Source organism: Hemitrygon akajei, chromosome 5 (genome assembly GCF_048418815.1).
Source record: "Hemitrygon akajei chromosome 5, sHemAka1.3, whole genome shotgun sequence".
NCBI classification, from domain to species: Eukaryota; Metazoa; Chordata; class Chondrichthyes; order Myliobatiformes; family Dasyatidae; genus Hemitrygon; species Hemitrygon akajei.
In genome coordinates this window covers 66,576,705-66,597,388 of record NC_133128.1, presented here as the reverse complement: position 1 = coordinate 66,597,388, position 20,684 = coordinate 66,576,705, and the positions used below count along the sequence as shown (strand labels likewise).

Below are 20,684 nucleotides of genomic sequence, written 5' to 3'. Positions count from 1 at the left end.
CAGTGCAATAAGGAATCAGTTATTACAGGCGTCAATTTCCATTTACTGATATACCAGATGTGCCATAGTCACTGTGCATTTAAGGAGCTCTTATAATTTTTTTAATCTTTCCTTTCTGTCCTTTGTTACTCTTGCTGCCTTCCTTCCTCTTTCCTATCTTCTGGGTTTTGGGGATTTCCTTTGTGATATCAAAGGTGCGTATCAGGGACCTGTACTTGTTTAATTAAAGTTTTCCAAATGACATTTTACAATGACTAATGAAATGAATGTTGTACTGATTTTCATTTGTCAAGGTTCAGGTATAAACTATTGGCTTGTCATTTTAGGTCTCATGAATAAATTGTTTTGTTTCTAGGACTCCACATTGGAAGGAAAAATAATTAATTTCATCCTTAACAAGTAATAATAGAACAGGCTGGACATGAGTTCAGGATGAGAGTGTATTTGCATGAAAATCATGGACCCCTGTGTTAGTTTCCTTCAACCATTTTTTAGAGAGAATGCAGAACAAATTCTTTAGAGTGAGAAGTTCTGCCTCATGCTAGACAGAATGGAAAACATCTTTGAGTATGACAAATATATTTAACTGGTATACTGTGAAACTCTGTATACATCAAGCTTTGTTGTAAAGCTGTTTTCCTTACACTTTACATTGCTTAGCTGCAACCACTTTGATAGTTTATTTTATCATGTAATTGGGTATTGTTGCATCTGTCCTATGCAGGTGGCAGAAACTTAAGCTTTAGTGTCACCAAACAACAGGTTTTGATTCAGATAGAGCTCTTAATTTTAATACCATACAACTAGTTCTTCTTTAGGCATAAAAGGCTGATGCCTTGTGTCTCTGACTTGACTTCTGTAGATAAAGGCATTGATATCCAAGCCTGTGTCATAGACCTGAGTTACTGCTTTAAATTAAAAAGAGTGTTTTGTGTTATTTACTGTTTCTTCTTAATTTCTGAAAGTTCTTAAAATACAAATGTATTGATTTGGAATGTTGATAATGGAAGGCATTTTTCTGAAAAGAAAATATATGCTAGTCTCAAAATATGACAATTATTCCCCAAGTTATGAAACACAAAGAAGAGATCTGATGAATTTTAAAAATTAATTCTGTAAATGATGGCAAAAAGCAATATTTTCTATGGTATAGAAATATTAAGCTATGTTCTCCAATCAACAATCACATCTGATAATAATTCATGTGCACTATTGCCTAAACCATTACCATGGTGACAGGCTTCATAAATATGTATTACCTCATGATATACAAATTCATTCAGTTACAACATTCTGAGCAAGCATCGTTTTTATTGTGACTTGCCCTACAAGTCATTGAGAATATGTTACTTGGAAGGATAATTGATCAGCCTAATCATAAGCAAGGCAGGACATGTTAAGAGATAAAATAAAACGGCACTGCCCTTTCATGATACCCTTTATATCTGATGCTGTTAAGTAATTTTGGAATAGCTGTTGTTAAGTGGATTAAAGTAATTACTTTGTCACATTTTAGATATTCACCCTTTCCTCAACATCACCTTCAACTCGGGGCATCTTCAGAATTGCACTTTGGCCATGTCTGATAAAGTATTGCTGAGAAGTGCTTAGCCAGGAGCCAGGTGTCTTAGATCATAACTATAAAAGATGTGCTATCCATTCTCTCATTGAGTGACAATATTGATAATAGAATCAGTAAACTAGTTGGAATATTAGATCACCTGCACTGGTGTACATGTGACTTCCAGACTTAACAAACAGTTTGAATCATAACTGTATCCTCAATTCAGGGAAATTGTTTAAAGATAATAAATGCTGAAATGGGCAACATAATCCCTGTCCCGTAAACAAACTAACAAATAACAGTTGGGGAGCAGATAAGAAAAGAAAGGATGGGAGAAATTGTTGCTGATCAGTGCAGGATGACGGACAGGAATACATGAGATGGGGACACTGCAAATGGCACCAAAGGACCTTGGAGACGAAGGATAATGTGGTGTGGGTGCTGGAGGGGTAACTAGATAATGTAGTGGAGGAGCCTTTTGACCGTAAGAAGATCTTATTATAGGAGCTCCAGCATATAGAATATGCTGGGAGTGGATGTTGGGGGGAATTCCTTGTGGCCAAGCAGTACCAAACAGATCACATCGGGTGAATCCAGCTTCTGTCCTAATTTCAGCTGAAGGGTCTACAATCTGAAAAATTGACTATCCATTTCCATCTGCAGATCTGCCTTATCTGCAGAGTTCCTTCAGCATGTTGTTTGTCATTGTAGATTCTGTCATCTTCACACTCTTGGGTCTTGTTTTCTCTATTAGACTAAACAGAAATTTGAGTCAAACAGACTGACTTAAAATCTTCAAGGAATTGTTGGCTCTGGAGCACATGCTGGTTTCTTTGTGTCTCCATTCCTTGTCCTGACAATTCTAGAGCCAACTTGTGCTTGGATTTATAGTTAACTCCTCTTCCCATTATCATCTGCTCTTCCACCCCAGCCTTTCTTTATTTGATCACCTGGGATCAAAATGCTTTCAAGGTTTGTAGAGAAATAAATTTGGGCATATGTCTGCCTTAATGTTTTCTCCTCCTCCATGTTTTCTCCAACACAGTTTATCCCATAATATTGTAGTTCTTGTCTCAATTTAATAAGTTCAATAAGAAGTATGGAACTTATGATGGAGCAGAAGTAGGAATGTGAAGTACCTTGACAATCTTGTAATTTGTCTAATATTGAGTTGGTGGGTTTATTGCAGCCTTTACATGGTGTTAGTTTCAGGACTGTGACAGAATCTTGACCCTTCATATTATTTATGCATATTCTAATAGATTATTTCGAAGCATTTTTATATCCAATAATATTGAACTGATCTGACTGACATAAAATTGCCTTGTTTGCTAAATCCCAGCATATTGCTTCCTGTTCCAACATTCTGCATAGTATGATTACTCATTTGAAACAAGGAACTTTTGCATTTAATATTTTACATAGTTTAAAATCTCAGCTGAATTTCAATGCTCCCAATTTCTGATCATAAATATTCCATAATTGTACTTATGCCTCTGAGCAGAAATATAATAACCCACGATAGCTAAAATCTCTCCTCATATTTGGTTAGCCTTGCAACTTTTCATCCTTCCAATTCTTGCAATGTTGGGCCACAAAGTATTTGTGAACCATTGTTAAAGAAATCAAACCAATCCATGAGCTATATATGTGATCTAACAGATTAGTAGAGGGGCTTCTCTGTCTGTCTTTTGCCACGCAGCCTGATTATCTGGCTAAGTGCTCTCTAACATACAGAGGCTGATACAATTTACTGAAGAAGGCTCTGCTCATGATTCTCATTGCAAGGATGTAGTCTGACAGTGCGGGCCAATGGCCTTCTGAAGGAAGTAGATTGTGCAAAAGGTGTAATTTATTTTTCTACTGTATATGTAGTTTTGTCTCTAATTTTCTTTCCTGTAACTCATTGTGTGACATACATACCTTCTTCAAAAGTTGACATGTTGAACCTCTGGACATCTCAGCTTTTAAGATTTTCAGAAGGCATATAGTCAACAAGGTTAGTGTATACAGAGCCAAGGGTAATAAACTGACATGGAAGGAGAATTGGTTTATGTACAAAAAGCAAAGAGTGAAAATAAGCAAATCTTTCTCTAGTTGACAGGCTTGGAATGGGCCCTTAAGAACCACATATTCATGATCTTTGTCAATAATTTGAGGAGACCAACATTGCATATTTCCAATTTGCTGATTATACAAAAGTAAATGATTTGTGAGTAAGGAGGAGAATATCATCAAGTTGTGCAGCACAAAAATGGGCCCTTCTGTCTTCCATATTACTGCTGACCTTTATGCCATCTGCACACATCCCATTTACCTGCATTAGGTCAGTATCCTCTCATGCATTGCAAATTCAAGTGCTTGTCTAAATTTATTCAGATGCTCTGGTTTCCTCTGATATCCTGAATACTTGCAAGTTGGTAGATTAAATGACCATTAAGAATTCTCCCTTATGTAGGTGAAAAGTAGAATCTGGGGGTGAATTGATAGGAATATGGGGAGAATTCATATGGGTCAGGGATGGATAAGTGTAAAATTGGGTGCTTGGTGGTCACTGTAGATTCAGAAAGGCCTGTTTCTGTGCTGTATTTCCCTGTAAGTATAAGTTTCTATATTCTAGACAAATACATTCCAGACATAAATGGGCTGGCATGTTCTGTGCTGAACAGTTCCGAATTTAGCTTATTAAGCTCAAAGACAGTATTGCACAGAAAATTACAGAGCTAACCATTATTGAGAGACAGCTGGGACAGGTCTTCCACTTGATTTCTGGCATTTGGATGGGGTGTGACATTTGAAAGGTCAAAGTGACTACTAACTTTAATTTTGACACAATTTGTCTTGAGTTACATCGTTTAGTGTTCCAGTTACAGACCTGGACAAAAAATTGAATCATATTTGAAAACAGAAATTAGTTTTGACAATTTCAATCAGAAAATGTATTGCCCTTGTGTTACCATACCCATGTAAATTATCCTTGTGTTACTATACCCATGTAAATTACCCTTGTGTTACCATACCCATGTAAATTAATATCTAGTTCGCTGTAGATGAATTACTGATTTTCTTGAAAACATTTGTAAGATGGTGTGACTATTTGAAAAGAGCACTCTGGATGCTACAGTGACTGGCCACTTTATTAGGTGCACCTGTACACCTGGTTAATGTAAATATCTAATCAGTCAATTATGAGGCAGCAACTCAGTGCATAAAAGCATGCAGACATGGTCAGGAGGTTCAGTTGTTGTTCAGATCAAACATCAGAATGCGGAAGAAATATGATCTCAGGGACTTTTACCGTGGAATGATTGTTGGTACCAAACGGGGTGGGCTGAGTAACAGCTGAACTTCTGGGATTTTTATGCACAACAGTCTCAAAGTTAAAAAGTACAGTTATTATCAAAGTCTGTATATTTTTCACAACCTTGAGATTTGTCTCCTTTCAGTCAGCCATGAAACAAGGAAACCCAATTGAACCCATTAAAAAACAAAGACCATCAAACACCCAGTGTGCAGAGAGAGAGAGAAAACACACAAATTATGCAAACAGTAAAACAAGCAACGTTCAAAACTGTAGTTCACAAAACTAAGCATTACTACAGCCAATCCAGAAGTCCTCGAGTTGCAGGCCACATCCTCAGTCCAGCACAGAGACACGGGGTGTGGAGAATTCCTGGCTTCTGACCCCAGCACCCTGACCATTTCAATCTCTCCTGGCACTTAAATTGTCCAAACCTCAGGTCGTTCCTCATTCTCTGTCATTTCAATATGCCCTCGGGCTCCAGCTCTGTCGCTTCAATTCAGCCAGTACCTGACCTTTCTAAATCGTCTCGGCTCTTAAATCGTTGAAACCTCAGATCTTTCCTCAACTTCACCTTGTCTCCACTGCTTCAAATTGCCTCCAAATCCACTCCGGCCCAGACATGCTGAAACCGTCCTGCACTGCAAAAATGCCAGGTCATATAGATGATCCAGCTGAACTCTGACAGGGAAGCCACAGGCCTCTGTTTGCAGCTATTGTCTACCAGAAAAGGTGAAAAGCAAAGTATTCAGTTACTTTTTTTGTTTCATTGGCCTCAAGTAGTCACTGAACTTCAGCAGCGCCATCTTAAACCTTAAATCTCTAGAGATTACAGAGAATGGTGCATAAAACAACAAAAAAAATCAGTGAGCAAAACCACCTTGTTAATGAGAAAGGTCAGAGGAGAATGGCCAGACGGGTTCAAGCTGACAGGTAGGCGACGTTAACTTAAATAACCACACATTACAACAGTGGTGTGCTGAAGAGCATCCCTGAATGCACAGCACATTGAACCTTGAAGTGGATGGGCCACAGCAGCAGAAAACCACATACACTCAGTGGCTACTTTATCGAGTACAGGGGGTACTTAATAAAGTGACCACTAAATGTATATGGTGGGTGAATGGGAACAGTCATTAAGCATATTATTACTTGGTGTTAACAGACTTCAGCAGCAATCGGTAACGGATATTTTAACATTGAAGCTCTTTGTAAATACATCAGCTGAGAGTGTGAAACATATTTGCGTACAGACAAATTAGCTGAGATTTGCAGTATTATAGAGCACTTTGCATACAAAGGGAAAGCTTTAACACTGGGAATAAGACCCTTGTGATTCCAGCTGGTACAAATTCGATGGGATTTTGAGCTGAAATATAGAGCGGAGATGAACAATTTACTAGTTGTCTGTAGTGTGGCAAACTCTTTAAGTGCATCTTAAATGATGTAAATGTGCTGGATGGCTAGATTTTGTTTTAGAAAGTTGCCTTTTTTGTTGCTTCTACATTTTACACAACATTGGTTGTGTGTGAAGATGTTGTTGAAATAATTTTAGTGTCTGGCCAAAATGAAATGATCAAATGACATTGCAGAGAGATGGATATAACCATCTCTCTGCCAATTTTTGTCCTTGTCCCATGAACAGTGAATTTATACTTTTGAATCAGAATCTTATACAGAAGCCAGGATTACAGATGAACCCATTACCTGACCAATGAAGGAAAAAAATGAAAATACGGACTGTCTTTTGAGACGCTCTCCACTAATTTGTAATAACCACCAGCAGAGGCGACTTTGATGTGAGCACTTAAATTATCTTGGTAGTTGGATCCCTGGTTTTAAAACACCAATGCAAAATTTGTATTTTTATGTTCTAATTTGCCAGTGAACCTTATGTAATAACTCCATGTTGAATATATGGAACAGAATTTTGTTGGAACATAGTTGATAGCGATGTACTTGTTGCTATTTCATACACAGAATTTAAAATCTGAGATGCAATTTATGTGTAAGATGTTATAGAGTTGTACCACACAGAACCTTTGTCCCATCATGACTATGCTGACAATATATGTGTAAGTCAATCTCATTTGGCTGTATTAATTCCATATCCATCTATGCCATACTGTTTAGATGCCTTTTAAATATTGTTACTGTTTCTACTCCACCACCACTAGCAACTCATTCCTGAAACCAGCTACTCTTTGTGTGGAAAAAGTTGCATCTTAGATCCCCTGTAAACCATCTCCTTTCAGCACATTTTTATTTTCAGTTTGGCAGGTAATCAGCTTGGCTTAACTTATTGATTCTGAAAGATCCCAGGAACTCATAACATCAGAAGTCCTGTGGATAGTTTCTTTTTAGTGAACTTGCTAACACTCTTCCTATGGTACATTTACAATCTTAAACTGTATTTTATTTACAGAGATTGGAGAGAGAATTTGATTCTATGTTTTTCAGACTAATCTAATCATGTATTTTTTTGAGGAAGTTAATTCACTGGATATATAGACTTTCAACAGTTAGAAGAACTTTACTCCAACACCTGCAATGCTTGTGAATTGTAATTGCTTTGTTTATGTCCTGGTGGCCACTCCAAGATTTATGCTCTGCCCAGTTTAACTTAACAATGCAGTTTTGAATGTTGTTCCCACTGACTTGTACTTTGTTATTCAAATTTGCATTGCTGATTGCTGTTCTTCTGTTTGCCAAGTTGAGATTCAAATCTATCAAATATGTAAACATACAAGATTTGTTAATTCCATTCCAGAAACAGAGATGTTGCTGAGTAGTCCTTGAACAAATTTCTTCATCCTTGTGTACATTGTGCTTCATATGCCTGTCAATGTTCAGCCTCAGAAAATTTGTACGTAACTTGTATTTGCACCTACAGTAACTTGGAGAGAGAAAGTACTTCTGTTCCTAGCACTGAGGACCGACTGGTCATGTATATGGTGGCACTTGGGATATGTAGGGATCATGGGAGATTTGGGGAAAATGAGCTGTGGCTATTGAAACAAACTTAGACAGACCTCTAAGTCTACTGCTCTCACTGTGCATGTGGACGCAACTATGCGGCGAACTAAACAGCTGATCAAAAATCACCCGTGGTTTCTTTGGTGGTTTATAATGTTCTTTCTGTGAAAATGCAGAGAGTTAAGTAAAATACTTATTGAATTCAACACAGAATTATTGTGTGCCTGATATACTAATGCTGTCCAATGTTCTCACAGTAAGTGTTATCTAATGCAGTACACATACCCAACCATGAGGAGAGTGTGAACTGCTTAGCTTTGATCCTTCTTGTGGCATGATTAGCTGTGTTGAGATCAGTAAGAACATAGTTCCAGTGGCTCTTCTGCTTTCATTAAAACCAAGCAAAACTTTGCTGTCGGTAAAGAACTTGATATCATCTAGTTCTGTGTCCAGCTGCTCTGTTGTCATCTCTGCCATCTCAACTGCCAGAACAGCAGGGCTGAGTTCAGGCCTTGTTCTGGTGAGATCGGGTGTGGGACCAAGCTTTGCCTTGCCCAGGATGAATCAATCTTTACTATATCCAGCAGTGTCTGTGACCTTCAGGTGTGCAACAGTAGTAATAGCTTTAGTTGGCACGTCACAGAAGATGAAGACATCTTTCTTTTGGGCTGCAGATACTGGAATTGTGTAGGTTTTTGGGATCTTCAAACTTTAAGATCCTGAAGGGAATAACAGCACTGCTGCCACTGCTAATATTTCTCATTAGGGAGTAGGACATCTGATCACAGGTATCCTTAACATGAAGTGCCCCTGGATACTGACTGGAGCACCAAATCCAAGAGGGTCAAATAGGCTGCTAATAGTCAATAGCACACCAAGATGCTTAAATAGTCTTTTAGTGTTAGTGACTTGAAAGGAAGGATATCAGTAATGAGGTCCCATCCAACGCCCAGACCATGCTGAGTAGAAGAGAAGTTGTGTCCAAGATCAAGATTCTGTAGACCTTTGGCCAGATCTAAAGATGGGAAACATTATATCACCTCAGCTCTGTTAGATGCGATCTTATGCAGGCTGCGACTAGACTGCGCCAATATGTCTTGTGCTGCTTTCAGCATGCTGACTGCTTCTTCTGCTCCAGGAAATGATTTAAGACCATCATCGACATAGAAACATATCTCCATTCTTCAGTTCCGAATTCCTTTTCTCCCTCAATAGCTGCCCTCTGAATGACATAGTCTGCCACAGCTGACGAACAACAGTTACCAAATACGTGAACTCTCATGCATTACTCCAGTGTCTCGTTGTCCAGTTGGTGATCATGAAACCACAAGAGTCTGAACTAATCTTGATGATCCTCTCTCACAAGGAAGCCATGGAACATTTGTTCAATGTCTACCATCACTTCAATGGACTTCGTTCCGAAGCACATGAGGAACCCAAGCTGACTGTTATTAAGGTTTGGACCCCACAAGAGCACATTGTTTAGTGACATGCCGTGGAACTGTGCACTTGAATCAGAAACAGATCATGTTTGTGCAGGTTTCTGGGGGGGGGGGGGTGGTAAACCCCAAAGTTGGGCAAATGCCAGGTGTTCTCTGTTGGAGTCTGGTGCATGATTGTTCCTGAAGAGTCTCTGCATGAGCTCCATGGAATGATCGCTGGTTCTCTTTTCAAAGTGTGACTGAGGGACATGAGTCAACTAAGGGCCTGCTGTCCATTTTTTGATAGAGGTTGTCGTAGAGAGCGGAAAGGATGGGGAGCTACCCAACTGTTTGACTCGTCTTTGTTAAACTCTTGGCTGATGATATGAAACAAGACCTCATCTTATAGTCACCTTCCAAGTGACAGATGACTAGCCTGCCTAAATCTGCCTAAATCAAGAACATGTTACTTCACCCACTGTGACCTAACCCAGGTCCAGTCATGGGGCAAAAGGTGCATTGTGCTGACCATTGTGGTGTAGATGTACCTTATGTGCAAGGGTTGTATTTCTGCCAAGCACCAGGGGTTTGGATTTCATCCCTGTTATTGGGAATATGATCGCTTTCAATGATGGTTGACCCCGTGATAAATTCACTGGCTCTTCTTCCAGCATGTCTTCAGAGTACTGAGTATGTGAAAGAACGTTAATTTTGCCAATGACATTTTGTTCTGATCATCTAAACTCACATATGCCTCTTTTTTTGTCCTGGATCAGAACATGATGAACAACTTCTCAAAAATCACCCGAGAATGAAGCTTTCTTTCAGGGTTTTTAATAAGATTTGCTTTTTTTTCCTCTTTGAAACTGCAGTGTTAAGTAAAATAATGAAATCAACGCAGAATCATCATGGACATGAATATACTAACACTATCAATTATTCTCACAAGTGTTAACCAAGGGAGTACACATGTGCAATACTCCCTCTCTATGCAGTGTAAACCACAAGTGTAACATATAGTGCAAACATAAACCGAAACATAATAATTCCTTCAAAATTTATCTACTAAATGTTTGCCAATATTACCACAATATTAAGACTTTTACAGATTTTGCTGTTCAAGGGCAAATAAAGAGAGGATGGAAATGAGTGCCTTTCCATTGTGTGCTTCAAATCAGAATAAAAAAGCTACCCACACAGGAAGTGATATTAAAAAAAACTTGCCAACAGGAAGTGATGCTCATACAAAGTGACCTGCTCCTCCAGAGACAGGAACACAGAGTCTTGCCCCTGATTTAGCTGAGTTTCAACATGACAAAAATTTAAAATCTTTCGATAAGCAACTAATATTTATAATGATTAAGATGTGACGAAGAGAAACAGTTGAATGAAAAATAAAATATTTAAGTGCAGTATTTTAGTCATTGACACGCATTATCCTCCATTGAAATGAACGGGGAAAAAGTACTTGTTGCAACCTGCCATGAATTTTTTGAGTGAATCGTTTGAGTGAAAACTTAGTGTTTTTGTGGGATAAACAACAATTATGTTAACCTTCCATTGAATACTTCCAAATTCGTTTGATTTGCCATACAGCAATGAATTGAGACTTGCACCACTTTGATTGTTCTCCAAGATAGTTTTTCTATTGTTGTTTGTTTAAAAAATGAAAATGTAGAACCTGAGGTAAAATCATAATTCAAATTGACAAGGCACTTATTTTACTTCTTTTACCCAGGAGGTTTGATAGAAGTGTGGAAAGATGGCGTACCTTCAACAATGAACTGAAAGACCTGGCCAAGTGGATGACAGAAGCAGAAATTACTCTGGCTGACAACAAGATGGAGGATGAAACTATAGATCCAGTGAGAATGAAGCAAGTAGTAAAGGTAATAATACCCAGTTTGGTGAAATATCAGCTACTACATGTTCGATGAAGTTCTGGTTTAGAATTAAATTTTGAAGTTTGCGGTTGTTGCCAATTGGAGTGGAGTTTTGAAAACAATTTGCATAATTGATCCTCTTCAGTGCTTGGTATGCAAATATAGATATTTGTGCTTTTTATTTGGTTGTGCACTGATTTGAATTACACTATTGAATAGCAAGATTTAACTTAGAATTTACTGGAAATGTTAATTGCCTTGCAAAGACCATTGAGATTTGTGTGAGGACTTGGTTGGAGAGAAAGGACAAATCTGCAGTTGACATCCTATGGCAGTCACGACTGTCATGTGCATTTAAATTGGTATGCTGCTCATGGTGCGTAGTGTGGAGAATGCACCCTCATTAATACTATTTTTCACGCATTTATTTTGATCTTATTCTAATGGGTAATCAGTAGATTATTTATGATTAAATGGCAGCTTATGTTGGGATGTAATTATAAGAGAGCTATAAAGAGACCTTTATGAGTTGTATTGTTTTTGAAGACTTTATTGTTGCATGTCTGGTAGGATGGATGACAATAAAAAATTCCATTAGCTCTGCAGTAATAGAAGCTGTTAAGTATTCTATTTTATATTGGATCAGTGATGCAAGGGTTTACAAACACAGCATGGTGACCTGTATGTAAAATTAGCAAGTTATATGTTTTAAAGTCTATGCCCTTGTTGTTTCATTTCTGTTAACCTGTCCCAAAAAATATGAAAGCATACTACCTGGAATGTCTGATCTTGATTCATCTAAACACACCTAAGATCAAAGAAAATATTAGAATACTATCAACATTTTCCTCAGGTGATTTCAAGATTAAGTTTAACGAAAAGATGAAGTGTTAAAAGGAAGATAAATTCATGGAATTCAGTTGCCAATCTGCAGTTTTATATTCTGAAGCTATGACTTTATATGATTATATAAAGTGCAGTGCCAAAATATGTGGCAATGTGAGAAACTGGGTTAATCGGATGCTTATGTGGATATTTAAAGTCACTTTGCAAGGCACAGGTGTCAACAGATACCAAAGTGAAGAATGAAAGACGATAATTGACATTGTAAGATTTTCAAAAGGCTTTTCAAATTAAGGAGAGATACAGTACACCGGAAAGAATTCCTGAGTCTTAAGGCTTCATACCTTGACATGATGTGTGGTATTGGATTAGGGTGCTGATTGCTTTTATTCCTTATAGGTTTAACTTTCTTTATGATTGCTTACATGTTTATATTTGGTTCTATGCTTACGTACTTATTGTCTGCAAAGCTGGATTACGACCTCAGAGCTGTACACTAGTTTCTTATCTAAACCTGTTCAGACCATTTGCAATAGGAAAGGAAATTATATGCTCGGGTTCCTTTTTTACTTCTTACAGATACAGTCTGACCCTGTCTAACCTGTACTATGATAAACATAGAATAACTCAGCAGTTACCATGAGATTTTGGTCTCATTCTAGACTTAAAAGAATTTCTGGACAACATCAGTTCCAGATCAAACAGTGGATTGACGTAATTGTGGAATTACAATCTTTGCTACACTTTCTTCAAAGTTCACACATCCTCCCATAAGCATGGTCCTCAGAATTGAGGTTATTTAAGTGAAAATTGGAAAAGTGAACTCTTGGGTTGAGGATTTCAGGAGGGTACAGGATTTGGAATGAAGCAATGGAAGAATCTGTAAATGAAGGAAATGATTTTGGATTGAATGCATGTGGTCGGAGTTGGAAGGGAAGGCGGGGGAACATAATGTTGGGGAAGCAAACAAAGGTAAGGGGAAACTTTTGTGGTTTTGTTAGAATGAAAGGAATGTGCCAGCTCTATTTTAGGGTAATGGTATTAGAGTTAGTGAGATAGTAATATATTGCAGCCTCTTCCTCCAGTTAGTTCAGTGTAAATTGTTGTGGTATCATTCTCTGTGACATCTGACAGAGTTGCTTGCAGTGAACGATTGGAGCTCTCCACCAGCCTTTGATTTCACTCACCTAATGAGGCATGACTGAATTAAGCAAGAGTGGACACCTGGGAGTACAACAGATTGTAATAGAGAACAGCAGCTTCACTGAAGGACAGGGGATCTGGTCTGGTGCTTGTTGTCAGGCTGCTGTTCTCCATAATAGCTATTATACACACAAATCAGTACTCACAAAGACTAAGGATTTTTTCATAATCATTTTCAGATGGATGTTTTTATTGGGAGATTCATTACATGTTTAGGTTGTTAGTTTTGTCTGGTGTAATCCTGTACATATAATTCCTTTGTGGCCATGTAAGCTGTTTGAAATTTCATGAAATGTTCTTTCAGAAATAAAGTCAAGTTAGTTCCAGCATTTAGCTATTTGCATCCCTGGTTTATGATCCTGCACCAAAAGCACTGCATTGAATGAAAACCAAAACTGAAGTGCAGAATCAGACTGTACCAAGCACAACTGTGATAACAATTAGAATAAGGAACAGAAGGATGTACAGAATATTAGCAGACTCTTTGGTTCTTGTACTTTACAAAGAGCAATCATTTACAGCTCAGGAACACATCAATCAGTTAAGATGTTTGTTTTAATGTAAATATAAGAAAGCTGCTTGCACAAAATATTACAAAGTCTGCATTTGATAGGGAAGTATTTTGGTTCCGTAAGATTTGTGATTGGATTAGTTTTGACCTTATACGGAGTTGACTCAAACGGCGATAAAAGGACAATAGTACAAAGTGCAAGGCAATGGGATTGGGGGCAAAGGAAGAATCAAAAATCTGGTCTATAAAAAGGTAAAAGAGAGAAACTGAACCATTGTCAGAATCAAAATTCAAAATCAAAATATTGAGTCCTGTCCCTCAGTGATGTTAGTATTGTCTGAGGTGAGGGCCCTTCATGATGGATGCCACATCTTTGATTCATCGCCTTTTGAAGATGTCCTGAATGGTGGGGTGGTAAGTGCCCATGATGGAGCTGGCTGAGTTTACAACTTACTGCAGCCTTTTCTGATGCTCTGCAGTTGTCCCTCCATACCAGTCAGAATGCTCTCCACAGTACATCATAGAAATTTGCCGGAGTCTTTGGTGCCATACAAAGAACTTGATGTTTCAATAGCTATCTTCCCACCTGTGTAAACATTTCTCCATTTTACACCTGTGAAGAAATCACCTATGTTTCCATTAATTTGCTGTCCAGCTGAGTCAGCATTTGTGAAACCTCATGTTCCCAGCTCCCATCTTCCCCTACATTCTTTTGAGCTGTGGTCTAGAGGTGAGACGATTTTAACCTGTTTACATGATCATGCACTTGAAGTAGATACCGGTCATTAGCCTTGTCACTGAAAAGGATCAAAATTAGCTGAGATAGAGAAGAGAAGGGATATTGGAGATGGAATGTATGAAAATGAGAGTCGGGCCAAACCACAAACAAGAGAAAATCTGCAGATGCTAGAAATCCAAGAGACACACACAAAATGCTGGAGGAACTCAGCAGACCAGGCAGCAACTATGGAAAAAAGTACAGTTAATGTTTCAGGCTGAGACCCTTCAGCAGGGTGGATTTTATTTTTGCTTGTGGATCAGGAAGCAAAGTTGATCCAGTTATCAGTACACTGGGGAGACGTGAAGGGATAGGGACTGAAGTCAAGAATGTTTTCTGTATTCTTCTGGGGTGGAGGCTGAGCAACACACACACAAAATGATGAGGAACTCAGCAGGCCAGGCAGCACCTAGGAAAAGAGTACAATCAATGTTTTAGGCCGAAACCCTTCAGCAGGACTGGAGAAAAAAGCTGAGGGGTAGATTTAAAAGGTGGCGAAGGGGAGAGAGAGAAACACAAGGTGATAAGGGAAACCTGGAGGGGGAAGGATGAAGTAAAGAACTGGGAAGACAAAAGGCCATGGAAGAAAGAAAAGGGACGAGAATGGGCAAGGAGATAAGGTGAGAGAGGGGAAGAAAAGATGGGAAGTGGTGAGGGGGGGTTGGGAGGCACTACTGGAAGTTTGAGAAATCAATGATCAAGCCATCAGGTTGGAGGCTACCCAAACAGAATATAAGGTGTTGTTCCTCCAACCTAAGTGTGACTTCATTACAACAGTGGAGGAGGCCATGGATGGACATATCGGAATGGGAATAGGAAGTGAAATTAAAATGGGTGGCCACTGAGAGATCCTGCTTGTTCTAGCGGACAGAGCATAGGTGCTCGATAAAGTGTCTCCCAATACATGTTGGGTCTCACCGACATATAGGAGGCCACACCGGGAGCACCAAACACAGTATAAGACCTCAACAGACTCACAGGTGAAGTGTCGCCTCACCTGGAAGGACTGTTTATGGCATGAACATTGATTTCTCAAACTTCTGGTAATGCCCCCCCCAACACCCCCTCCTTCATCATTTCCCATCCCCTTTTCCCTCCCTCACCTGGTCTCCTTGCCCGCCCATCACCTCCCTCTGATGCTCCTCCCCCCTTTTCTTTCCTCCATGGCCTTCTGTCTCTCTCACCAATCAACTTCCCTGCTCTTGACTTCATCCTTCCCCTTCCAGGTTTCACCATTCACCTTATGTTTCTCTCTTCCATCTCCCAACCTTTTAAATCTATTCCTCAGCTATTTTCTCCAGTCCTACTGAAGGGTTTTGGCCTGAAACGTTGACTATACGCTTTTCCTCAATGCTGCCTGGCCTGCTGAGATCCCCCAGCATTTCGTGTGTGTTGCTTGGATTTTCAGCATCTTCAGATTTTCTCTTGTTTGTAAGGGTAGAGGCTGAGCTTGGAGCTATATTGAAGGAACTGAGTAAAACCTAATACACATTGTTCAAAGTTTGAACATAGTTAGTTGGGCTAAGTGGGATAGTTTGTGCCTTGTTCATGTTAGAGGAAAGTCTTCTGACCTTCCTGGTACAAGGAAAATTGAACTGTTAAAAAGGCAGATGGTATCAGAAGCATTGCCAAAATGAGACTGGAAAGAAGGAAAGCAACAAAGGTATTCCAGATAGGACTGAATGTATTCTGTATGACAAGGATAGTTATCAGTGCATATGAGGAAGAAAATAGAAACAGACTATGTTTGTTTGGAATTTGTGGAAGTATGATCTCCATGGGAAATGCTAGTCAGGAGCTCAGTGTTGGAGTTGATGTCTTGAGGAGGTATCGGGTGAGTTGATCTAATCATCAACCTCTGCAATATGGAAATATGGATGCCAGTTCGCAAAGCAACAAAAGCATCCTAGATTTACTTAAGCCACAAATATTCTGTTCTTAAAAACTGCAAATTCAAAATAGTTGGATGAATTATTCTGCAGTAAGGAAGAGAATAAGAATTTTTTCAAGTATGTTTTCTATTATCCTGCCTTGATCTTATTTTTTTAAATGTTTTAGCATTTTGCCTCTTCACAGGGAGCCACTTTTGTGGAAAAAATTCTCAAGTTACACTCAGCAAAGTGAATGGGGAAAAATGCTTTCTCTGTGTTTACATCTTCCTTTCTTCCCAAACCCATCTGATGGATGATGGCAATTTCAGTCTCCATTCGTGGGAGGATGTGTTAATCATCAAGCTTAAACTGTCAGTGCTGAGAATAACAGTTGGATTCAGAATTAGACAAAAAGTGAGGTATTCTGCTTTTACTTTCCTGAGTTGAATATTACTTTCGAAGTTTACAGCCCATAATACGTTGTGACGTGCCGACATAGATGTACAGTCAAAGCACCATCATTTTTTCCCTTCTCCACATTATCACTTAAAAGCACTCTGTACATATTACTCTTATGACTTTCAATATCACCTCTTGAGAGAAGGCTCAGGAAAGAAAGACTAATTAAAGACATCAAAAGACTAGTCTTTACCATGGAAAGAACAGCGGAAAATATTTCTTTTGTTTTTTTTATACCATCTGGATCTGAGGCATTTCAGTGACTGAGGAAAAACTGTAGTTGAGAAAAAATTTATGAAGCATTGTAAAGATTTATGTCAACACAGTAGCAAAGTAATCTCACAGTAAAATGCTCGGCAATAAACGTAACTCTTATATGTCATACTGTTCGACATATCTAACGTTGAGGATATCTATTAGAGTACAAGTACAGGGATAACCGATATTGAAGATACTTAAAGATTTTCAATGGAATTCATGTCTTTGAATTTAATATCTAATAAATAGAAAGTAATAAAGTGTGTACTAGATCATATTTATTAATGACAGAATTATAACTGTATTACAGATACCCAGACTCAAGTGAAGCAGTGGATTAGCGATAGTAAAACTTTACCAGTAATTTTAGTCAAACCACCAGAGCCTATGATTGTATATTATTTTTGCATTGCTTATATGCTATATTTTCTACTTGATTTCTAGTGTATGCATCTTTGTCAATTGATTGAGTATAGCTGTTCTACTGTATTTGGCACAACATTCATTGTTTCTCAAGGCAGTCCAAGCAGAAGATTTCACAGAACCGATTGTCATCAAATTTTCCTGATGCAAGTGTATGCCTCAGGAGTTAACTGCAAAATGGTAATGACAGACCATGGGAATTGATAGTGGTGCAGGTTTTATATAAGTTAAACTGGAATAAAAATGAGCTCAAGTCAAGCTAATTGATTTACTGCCAAGTTGCAATAAAATCAACATGATTGCGTCTTCAGATTATGTTTTAAAAGAACAGCAGTTCTGTGGCAAGCTACTATGTTGTAAAGTCAGGCTCTGTACAATGCTTTTGTAGAAAACAATCATATTGGCTAAAGCCACATTAATCTCAACCTCTAATGGAAAAATTGCATCATTATTGTTAAAGCAAAACACAATGCATTTTCTTCTTGTGTTCAGATCATTTCGCACCACTGAGAAAAAATTGAGAATTTGCCTCGTATGTTGACCATAATGCGATCTACATCCTCACATCACCAATGTGAAACAGCTGACAGATTAATGAGCCATTCATCTCATTGGTTTCCTTTTAAAATCATGTAAAGCTTAGAATATTTGCTATGTTTGGTACATTACGGTGCAATTCAAAAATAATTATTTGTGAAGCCTTTCAGGTAGATTTGAAGAGATGCAATAAGAATTCAAGGTTTTTTTTAATCTTCCTTTTAAGTTAAGAGTTCGCCTAATTTCACCTATTTAAAGCAGAATTAGTTTGTTGCACATAAATGCACTTGAAAGCATGAGTGAATAAGTTCAAAGATGCCATGATTTCATTTTGTAAAAACTCTTTCCATATGTGGTAACTAAGTTCTCAGTGTATGTCTTCAATGTGTTATAAAATTCGTAATGAGTAAGATGTCTGTTACGCTGCTGGCATTTAGAGGAACAATGAATGTCCTCCATCTCTGGAGGTGTTCAGGGCTTCCTTCATCGTGTCAGTAGTTTCTTCTCAGTTTTCACTACTGTCAGTCATGCAAGTCCCAGGTGGAGTCTCAGGAATACCATTGTAGTCTGATGTAGAAGGATTCTTCATTGCTGTTTCTGTAACAATTTTGTTTTACCAATCAGGGTTGTTAGTACTGAGACCCCAGAACCTGGAGAACTGGTGGACCACACTTAGTCTGTCCTCTACCTTTTGACAAGTTTGGCAAGTATGATCCTACCAAGAGCCAAAGCACAAGGCCCTGACTTCAGCCAACATTGCTCTCTGGGTCATTGAGGCACGCAAGCCTCCAAACCATGACAAGGTTGTGGTCCTCCTGGAGGATTATAAAATTAGCGAGCCTGTAAATTTAGTTGAAAGTTTTATGTACTCAGTACATTCTTTTATCACAACAGTAAACACAATAATGGATAAAAGTAAAGAAGACTATTTTCCTGTTTGCATTCATTTTCAAATAAATCAGTAAATGTGTTTGTTGCTGGACCAGGATTTGTGTGTTTATAATTGAGTCCCCAAAGCCAACAATTGCATCAACCTGAAGAATTCTGGTTCAATTGTCAGCAATACTCAACAAGACTTAAAAACTGCAGATTCTGGAAATTTGAAATAAAGACAGAAAATCCTAGAAACACTCATCAGATCAGGCAGCACCTGAGAAAAGAAGCAATTATCATTGTGGTTCAAGGACCCTTTATCAGATAACCTGAAAAATTGATTGTTTCTTTCCACAGGTGCCAACTGACTTGCTAAGTGTTTCCAGAATTTTTTGTTTTTATTTCAAAACCCAAGCTGAAAATACTGTTTTACTGCTGGCTGGACTATACTGACTAAGAGTGAAAATAGGCTGAGGTGGCAATCATTAATTAGTAAGATTTTAATCCCACTTGGGATCATTCATATTGCCTGTAAATGTTACTTAATTTTCTATTTAGCCTATGGTTCATTCTTCTGGGAATAGAGTGCCAAATTAACCTTACCATTTATTTTCAACCAGTGCCTATTAGCAATGTATTTAAACGCTGGACATATGGCAAAGTAAACCCTTCTGGCATCTCTCCCTTGCTTTCCAGAACTGAAGAAGGGTCTCAGTCTGAAACCTTGGCTGTTTATTCATTTCATAGACGCTGCCTGACCTGTTGAGTTCCTCCAGCAATTTTTGTGTGTGTTGCTCTGGAGTTTCAGCATCTGCAGAACCTCATGTGTTTATGCATAAACATTACTGGTTAGATGAAAAAGTAGTAGCAATGAAGGATGAGAGAGTCAGTGGATGATAGAAAGTGTATTTGAATCACTGTTCCAACAAATCATTATTTTTTCCTATTAATTGTGTAATTATTTGACTGAAGTATGGGATACAAGAAGCTGACATTTACCGAGTTGGCTGATGGAAGTCAAGAACTGAAACTTAAGAGCAAGACTGACAATGCATGTTACCTCCTCTTCCACCTTGACGCAAGCCCTCTGGTGTGTCATAGGTCAGCCATGGGAGGTGCTGGCGGCATTTCACACCAGAGATTGCTGGCAGAGAGCAAGTCGAAGTGGAAAAATTGAGTGCTAGTATATTTGTTTTACTTATTTTATTTAAGTTAGTTGAAGAATTAAGATAAAATGCAGTATCAGAGATGTTTTGATACCTTTTTAACATATAGCTGTTTCTGCATTGGAGTGAATGTTGCATCAAAAATTTAAAGTAGCTTAAAGACCTTTGGAAACATTTTCCTTAGACTTCCTTTTTAGAAACTTTAATGGAATCTAAGATACTAACAGTATGCTGTTGTGTCATAACACTGTATTGATGAGTTGGTTACTCATTCCATGCTGGAATGGATAAGGTACAGATGCTGCAGATTGTATTCGGTGAAACTGAAATTTCTGTGATATTGATTGTACTTTCACTGGTAGGCTTCCTCACATAACAGGTTTCTCAGGGTATATATCTGCTTCTGTTCAAAATCCCTTCAAAGTCCTCAGCTTATTTCTTTTATTCTTCATCTTATTCCGGAAACAGGCCTTCGTTGCGGTGGGTGAGGGGTGTGGAGAAGTGCGGTTTTGTATGCACACTTACAATGTGGGGAGAAAATATGTTGGTCTGATCGTTGCATTAGCAGGGCTAAATAGCTGGTAGTTGTACAAACCCCATACATGAAGGTAAAATGC

At 38.4% G+C, this 20,684-nt stretch overlaps 1 protein-coding gene across 9 annotated transcripts in view; it reads left to right on the top strand.

Moving 5' to 3' along the window:
• The window catches only part of dmd (dystrophin), a 1,932,045-nt gene that overhangs the window by 1,056,950 nt on the left and 854,411 nt on the right, over positions 1-20,684 (top strand). For all 9 annotated transcript variants that reach the window (XM_073045659.1, XM_073045653.1, XM_073045656.1 and 6 more), the window contains one exon: positions 11,001-11,151. In XM_073045659.1, coding sequence (XP_072901760.1) covers positions 11,001-11,151 — 151 coding nt within the window. The remainder of the gene's footprint in view (positions 1-11,000; positions 11,152-20,684) is intronic.